Source organism: Impatiens glandulifera, chromosome 6, assembly GCF_907164915.1.
Source record: "Impatiens glandulifera chromosome 6, dImpGla2.1, whole genome shotgun sequence".
NCBI lineage: Eukaryota > Viridiplantae > Streptophyta > Magnoliopsida > Ericales > Balsaminaceae > Impatiens > Impatiens glandulifera.
This window is the reverse complement of record NC_061867.1, coordinates 45,739,516-45,748,194: the sequence shown is the minus strand read 5'-3', so window position 1 is coordinate 45,748,194 and position 8,679 is coordinate 45,739,516. Positions and strand designations below refer to the sequence as shown.

Here is an 8,679-nt window from a genome sequence, read left to right as displayed (position 1 = left end):
AAAACATATCGTTATTCCATTTGACAAATCTTTGCAAGTATTTCAATAGATATGTAAAATGTATCGTGTAATACACATCTTCAAGTAATAGAGTTTTTGTTCCATTTTCAAATAAAGGCTTACGTAAATTTAATTAGATAATTGTAAAATATTTTTTAAAAAGATTTTTGAATGACCGAAAATATGTTTCGAGTTAAATCTCAAATGTCATGTCTTCAGTAAACTGTAACATATTTTTAATTTATTTTAAAATTTTAAATAATTATTTTATTACTAGATTTGTTTTAAAAAATATTTATAAATATTTTAAATAAATCAGAAATTTACTTTTCAGATGAAAATCAAACTTTAAATAAGATGATAAAGACTATTTTTATTTGAACTCCAATCAATTTTTTTTTAAGAGTAAAAGATTATTCCAAATAAAATAAGAAACTAGTGAAGTATAATTTAGTTTTATAAAAACAGACTTAGAAAAAAAAGTAATTATGTGTGGTGACAAAGATTGAAAACACCCCGCATGAATTTTAGCAGCTCGTTTCCGTCTATTATCCTTGACTTTCATCATACCATATATTAAATTATTTAAGAAAATTAAATATTCTATTCAATTTGATTTGACGATAACTTTTTACCCTTATATTACATTATTTAAGAAAATTAATTATTCTATTAAATCTGATTTTCATAGAAAAAATATTTTTTCAGCCTTAATTTTATAGAATCCATAAAATATTTACATAATAAGTGAGAAAGATATTATATAATTTTCCCTAATGAATTAGAGCTTTGTTTGATATTTTTTCTATTTTATTACATATATCTTTCTTTTAATAATTAAATGTCAATTTATCTATTAAAATAATAAAATAGCCATATTTTAATTTTAATACAATTTATTTATTAAATATAAAAAATTATTTATTAATTTAATCTCCAATATTTATCGAATAATATTTAAAATTTATAATCCAATTTTATTACAAATAAATCCAAGATTAACCATACAAGCTCCAATTGTTCATTATTATTATTATTACTAATATTACTAATATTAATAATAATATTATTATTAAAATTATTAAAATTATTAAAAATAATTTTAATATTATTAAAATTATTAATATTAATATTATTAAATTAATAGTAATAAAACTTTTAATATTAATATTATTATTAATATTAATATATTATGATTAGAATTATTAATATTATTATTATTTAACGTCACACACGTAGAGGCACTCACGGATTATCCAATATCTATTGAATAATATTAATTAATTTACTCTTCAATAATTAATGAATAATATTTAAAATTTATAATCCAATTTTATTACAAATAAATCCAAGATAAAACGAGCTCTAATTGTTCATTATTAAAATTATTATTAATATTAATTATTTTATTATCAATAATATTAATATTTTTATTTATATTAATATTATTATTATTAAAATTATCTAAAAATGTGATGTTATTAATATTTAACCACCAGCTACATAAATGACTAGAATTTGTTGTTCAATTGGAAGTGGTGCATATTAATTTTTTTTATTTTGTTTCTCCAATGTGGACACATCAAATGGATGAGGAGGATTAGCATTATTAGGAAGAAAATAGATAAAATAATCACATGAATATAAAAATAAAACATATTATTATTATTATTAAAATTATCAATATTATTAAAATTATTTAAAGTCACACCGTGCTTGTAGGCACTGAAAAGTGATCCAATATTCATTGAATAATATTTATTAATTTATTCTCCAATATTTAATAAATAATATTTATAATTTATAATTCAATTTTATTACAAATAAATTCAAGATAAAACAATTATTCATTATTATTATTATTATTATTATTATTATTATTATTATTATTAATATTAATATTTAGCCGCACATGGATAGGAAGATTGGCATTATTAGGAGGAAAAGAGATAAAATAATCTTATGATTATAAAAATTAAACATATTATTATTAATATTAATAATAATAATATTATTATTATTATTAATATAATTAATATTATTATATATTTTTTCATTAAAAATACAAGATAAAAATTATTATTATTAATATTTTCATTATTAATATTATTATTATTATTATTAAAATTATCAAAAAAAATTAAATTTTTTATTATTATTAAAATTATCAAAACTACTAATATTAATATTATTATTTAACTGTACATCAGGATGAAGAGGATGAGGATGACATTACTATATTATTAGGTGGAAAATAGATAAAATAATCACATGAATATAAAAATTAAACATATTATTATTAATAATAATATTAATAATATTATTATTATTATTATTATTAATATTAATATATATTTTTTTCAAATATAAAAATTAGAATTTGAGTTACAGTCATACAATTTCAACACAACTTTCAAGTCTTCTTCAAATCAAATATTTGTTCTTGGCGGCGGCGGCGGCGAAAGACGGTCATGGACGATTCTATCAGGGCAGTTGAGAAGATTCTCAATTACGAATTCAAGGATAAGAAGCTAATAGAAGATGCTCTCACTCACTCTTCTTACGCATTTTCTGATTCGTATCAGCGCTTAGAGTTCCTCGGCGACGCCGCCATTAGTCTCGCGATGACCAACTTTTTATTCACCAAATATCCTAAACTTGATCAGGGTAAACTATCTTTCATCCGATCTGCTAACATTAGCACGGAGAAGCTTGCTCGTGTTTCTGTTCGACACGAACTCTATCGTTATGTTCGACATAATGATGTATCTATCAATGACAAGGTATGTTGTGGATTCCTTTAATGATTTTTGTATCCTGTTTTATCAATTGATGTTTTATTTTTTGTGGGTATTTTAGGTTAGGGATTTTGTGTATGCAGTAGAGGAAGAAGAGGGTTTTGTAGTTTATGGTGGATTGGTGAAGGCACCTAAGGTTTTGGCTGATATTGTTGAGTCTGTGGCGGCTGCAGTTTATATCGACTTGCAGTTTGATTTGCTGGCCTTTTGGATGGTAATTGTTCTTCAACTTTTGTGATAGAATTCTTTCAATTTCTTCATATATCTCTGCAAGGTATTAGGTTATGTATTCTTATTTTTGTCTAATAAATTGTCATCAGTTTATTGTCTTTATTGATAACTCATTGCAACAAAAACAGTGTGAATTCTCATCTTTTTGTTCTCATGGATTATTTGAATTCTTTATAAAAGGGTATTTATTAGTAGTAGTGAATAGAGATTTGGATGTAGATATGAAACCTTTAATACTTTTTTAATGATTAAGTGTTGTTTCCAAATGAAATCTTACTTGGATTCATATTTAGACAAAAATCTCTAATAGTATATGGCTGTTTTGGTATCAATTTTCTTTTCCCAAAAAAATATACATCTTTATGTTGGTCAAAAATTACAATAGTCTAAAATAGAATATGATCATTGTATAGTTGTTTGACGTGATTTATGTTCATCAATATGACAAATGTATATTGTTATCGTCTTCTAGGTCTTCAGAGACATAATGGAGCCAATTTTCACATATGATATAATCCAGAATCAACCTCAACCTGTGATGCAACTGTTAGAACTCTGTCAAAAATATGGAAATCAATTGGAATTTAGGAACTCTAAAGAAAATGGAATGATCATTGTTAGTGTATATATTGATGATGATTTTGTTGCCTCTAGTTCTTCCTTACAAAGGGACACTGCGAAGCTTCATGCTGCAAAGATAGCTCTCGAGAATTTAGGAGACTATTCAAGATGCAACAACAAAGAGTTAAATGCTTACAAAGTAATTGATGGTACAAATGAGATTGCAGGTGCAAAGCAGAAATTGCATGAAATTTGTTCAAAGAAAAAATGGCACAACCCCGTTTACAGGTAGAACAACTTATACTCGTTTTTTTTTCTTTTATTTTAATTCAATAAGGGTAATTGAAGTAGTAAGAGTCTTGAACTAGTTGAAATCTTAGGTTTGATTTATATTAAGAATACCTTGATTGAACTTGAGAATGACACAAATATGTGTAAAGATAAGTTTTAGTTGTGAAAGTTTCATTTTATATTTTGTTTCATGCACATGCAGAGTTGAAGAGGAAATAAAGCCTTCAAAGGGGAGACGCTATATGTGTTCCGTTAAGATTAATATCCGAGAGAAGTTGGTTTCCAAGATTGGAGAACATAAGACTAGGATAAAAGATGCTGAAAATTCTGCAGCTTCTTTGATGATTCAGAGTTTACATGAAGATGGACGCATATGATGCTTTTTTTTTTATCTTAGACTTCAGATTTTTTATTCCAACATATGTGAAGTATTGTGAGACTATTGGAATGTTTGTGTTCATCTGATTGATTGTAATTTTGTTAACTTTGATTGTAATTGGTGTTTTCCAAAAAAACTAGAATTCTTGTAGCTTGAATCAATATTTATAGGTCAAATAGGTCCATGGGCCAATAGAAACTTTGTGGGTTTTCTGAAAGAAGTGATGTCAAATTTGGACCCAAGAGTTTATTGTTTTTCATTCAATTTTTTAATTATTTTAATTTTAATTTTTATAACTCATTATTAAATATATCCTAAATTTAATAATTTATATTATATATATTTTTTAAAATTATTATTTTTATCAATTTAATTATTTATATTTTAATATATCAATTTAAATTATTATTTTTATAAATTTGATTATTTATATATTTATTTAAATTATTATTATTATTTTTAAAAAAATGATTGGGAGCACGACTTTGGGAAGCGACTCGTAAAGCGAAAGTGACCTCGCTGTTATACGAAAGTGACCTCGCTGTTATACAAAAGAGACTTTGTTGTTATACGAAAGGGATAAGGTCTTTTTTGTATAACAGCGAAGTCATTTTCGTATAACAACGAGGTCACTTTCAGTTACTTTCGTATAACAGCGAGGTCACTTTCGTTGTATACTTTTGTTGTAAGAGTCGCTTCCCCAAAGTCGTGCTCCCTATCCTTTCTCTTATTTTTATATATTTTAATATTACTATTTAAATTATTATTTTTATAAATTCAATTATTTATATAATATATATATATACATTTAAATTATCATTTTTTATTTATTTATAAAAGAAAAATATAATATAATAGAGAATTCCTTTAAAGATAAGTCAAAATACAACCAAATTAATTATTTAGAGAATAAGAATCAAAACATAAATTAAAATATTCATCAACATGAATAATGAGTAATATAATAAATATCACTTAATCATTTTTATAAATTCTTACTAAATATGTTCTTATTACGAGTAATTTATTCTATGTTTTTTTTTTAATCTATTTTAACAAAAATATATATATATATATATTCATGAATATTGTAGTCTAGTCAAATGTTTTTTTTTTTTTTAAATAAAAAGGACAAACATCTTAGTCAACCCCATGTGATGTGATGAACAAAATCTATCATTTAAAAAGAAATAATTGTAATCAATTTTTTATTTTTTTATTTATGTATTATTAAGTTAGTATTATGATTAAGATGTTTTAAATTTGTTAGTATTTATTAATTATTTATGAAGATGATTAAGTAAATATTTATTATTGTATAAAAGACAATTTAAATGTGTAAATATATATAATATTAATAATTAAATTTATAAAAATAATAATTTAAATAGTAATATTAAAATATATAAATCAAATTTATAAAAAAAATAATAATTTAAATAGATAAATTAAAATATAAATTATCAAATTTATAATAATAATAATTTAAATTGATATATTAAAATATAAATAATTAAATTTATAAAAAAATTAAATATATATATAATATAAATTATTAAATTTAAGATATATATTTAATAATAAGTTATAAGTGTAAAAATTAAAATAAATAAAAAGTTAAAATATAAATAAATTTGGATAATAAAATAAGTTTGTTTGAGAATAAATAGAAAAAAAACACTATTTTTAAACAAGGTTATCGTGGGAATGAAATTGACCCAAGGTTCGGTACCTGAAAGACCCACCTAGTTAGATTCGAATATAAATTTTAATTTTTAATTCGGGTAGGAATAGATCCGATAAAGGACCCGAAACTGAACTCTTATCTGCTGGAATCAAGACGACTTGTTTTTTTTATTTAAAAATAAATATAAAAATTAAGACTCCCTTAACTCCCAAAAACATCTCCCTCTAAATCTAAAAATACACATTCCCTTTGAATCTAAACAAAAAATTCACTCAATCTCTTAAAAGTCAAATACAATCTCTTAACCGGGGATCTCTCATTATTGTCCCTCAAACTAATTTGTTAATACAATAAAAAAAAAAAACAAGTCATTTAAGTTTTTTAACTTTTAGATGAACAATAAAAACTTCAATAACTTTTGCACGATGTTTGAGACAATAATATTTAAGGAACAAAGATGTGTAATGTAAGCGAAAACTTTGTCTACTCAAGTTCAAATTAAAAAGTCTGAGACTATCTATATGAATGCACATTTTTTAAGAAAAATTGGTCAGTTGTGAGCACACATGTATGCAATGGAGATATGGATTTTTTCAGATTTGAAAGATGTTCGGATTGTTACCGTTCTTAGCCTTATACCCCAAGAGTTTCATACCCAAAAAAATCTAGGACTTTCACCTTATTTCATGTTGTAACGTTTTATATAAAATAATTTTGATACTTCATCAAACGTATTAAAACAACGATTACTAATTTAATTAGTCTTGGATAGTCAACATTTATCCCTAAAAGGTCTATTTCATATAACATCTTCTTAGGTTCATATAATATGATGAGTTTGGACAAAACTGAGTTAAAATTCAAAGTAAAATAAATTTTTTTTAATCAACATTAATAAATATAGAGTAAGAGTAAGAGTAAGAGTAAGAGTAAGAGTAAGAGTAAAGGTAAGAGTAAGAGTAAGAGTAAGAGTAAGAGTAAGAGTAAGAGTAAGAGTAAGAGTAAGAGTAAGAGTAAGAGTAAGAGTAAGAGTAAGAGTAAGAGTAAGAGTAAGAGTAAGAGTAAGAGTAAGAGTAAGAGTAAGAGTAAGAGTAAGAGTAAGAGTAAGAGTAAGAGTAAGAGTAAGAGTAAGAGTAAGAGTAAGAGTAAGAGTAAGAGTAAGAGTAAGAGTAAGAGTAAGAGTAAGAGTAAGTTAAAGAGACATAATAATAAATAAATAAAAGTAAAGTTAGATATTTAAAGTTTCGGCGAGACGATCGACCAATCGAACATTATTAGTTTTGGCTCGAATCACTAATGATGAACCATCGCGGCGTTCTCTACAATTAGACTAGTGTAGATATTTGTTTGGACTTCTCTCAAATACTCGTTTGAGTATTCCACTTTAGTGAGAACTTTTCTTGTTATTGTTTTTGTTTATGTAATCCACTATTAACGGTGAAGACTTTATATTAGTGAACCTATATGGTTTTAGAGATGATTTTAGTATAATTAACTATAATATAATTAATGAATTTTTAAGAGGCTTATGAGTCCCGTAGTTTTTTTTATCTTTGTTGGATTTTCCACGCTAAAATTAATGTATTTTTTGATGATCTCATTGTGACCTACAAACAGGGAAAACACAATTATTCCGCAATTGTTATTAGTATTAAAACATTTGATTGGACTAGTAAAATTTCTTGTGTGCAAAATGGAGGTGTAAAATTGGATCGAGATAATTAAGCTAACATCGACGAACTTTTTGGTGTGGAAACGTAAGATGCTTAATTTGCTGAGATTTGTTTGTCCTGTACAAGGCATGACAAACTCAGACACAATGAACGTTGAAAATTAGAAAATTCTGAATTGGAAAGCAATTGTTACAATCAAGCAATTGTGTTGACCAAAATATTTTCTACAATATTGCAGTAGAGAACAATGTGTAAGCACTTTGGAAAAGTTAGAGTCGATGTTCGATAAGGGTTCTTCTAATAACAAGACAGTGATAATTCAGCGACTTGTGAACTTAAAATACAAAGACAATGAGAGTATAATAGAGCACACTAACAAGTTAATTGGTTTGGTGAATTAGATGATATCGATGAAGATGACTCTTGATGATATCTATAATCTCAACTCATTATTAGTAAATTGGTGATTACATTGAGAATTTAAGTGATAAATGGTATTATAACCATAAATATGGTTAAAGAACAGATCTCCACATGAGTGAAATGAAAGAATGACATGAACAAAAGAATTTTAAATTATCGTGGTGGTCTTAAATGTTATCTACTAGTATAAAAAGAATGGTCGGTAACGAATCTTAATAACGGAGAAGTTACTGAAATTTAGTATTAATAACGGCGTATTAGTAACGGCCTCTATTAGGCCGTTATTGATACTAGACATTGTTAGGATTTGTATCTCCCAAATCCGACCTACTTGAAAACAATCTATAAAAACACAAGAAAAAGAACACAAAAACACACAGATTTATAATGGTTCACTCAAATTGAGCTACATCTACTTCAGCCACCACCAGATTTCACTATGAAGAAAAAGAAGGAATACAGAGTTTTTGCCTCACACTTTATCTCTCTAGAATTTTGTTTTTTTTATGTAAACCCTTAATAATCACATATTTATAGGGTAAACATTCAGGTAATAAACCTAAATAACTTTGGTCAGACCCAAGCCCAAAACCAAAAAGAAAATTCAATAAACTCTAATTAACAATGTAGAATTTA

General features: G+C 24.7%; 1 protein-coding gene across 1 annotated transcript; it reads left to right on the top strand.

The window, feature by feature from the left end:
* The first annotated feature begins 2,416 nt into the window (after positions 1 to 2,416).
* LOC124942678 (ribonuclease 3-like protein 2) lies at positions 2,417 to 4,387 on the top strand. Its single transcript, XM_047483224.1, has 4 exons — positions 2,417 to 2,783; positions 2,860 to 3,012; positions 3,502 to 3,878; positions 4,084 to 4,387. Exons 1-4 carry the CDS (start codon positions 2,472 to 2,474, stop codon positions 4,256 to 4,258), a joined length of 1,017 nt encoding a protein of 338 aa, XP_047339180.1. The 5' UTR covers positions 2,417 to 2,471; the 3' UTR covers positions 4,259 to 4,387.
* The last annotated feature ends 4,292 nt before the right edge of the window (positions 4,388 to 8,679 follow it).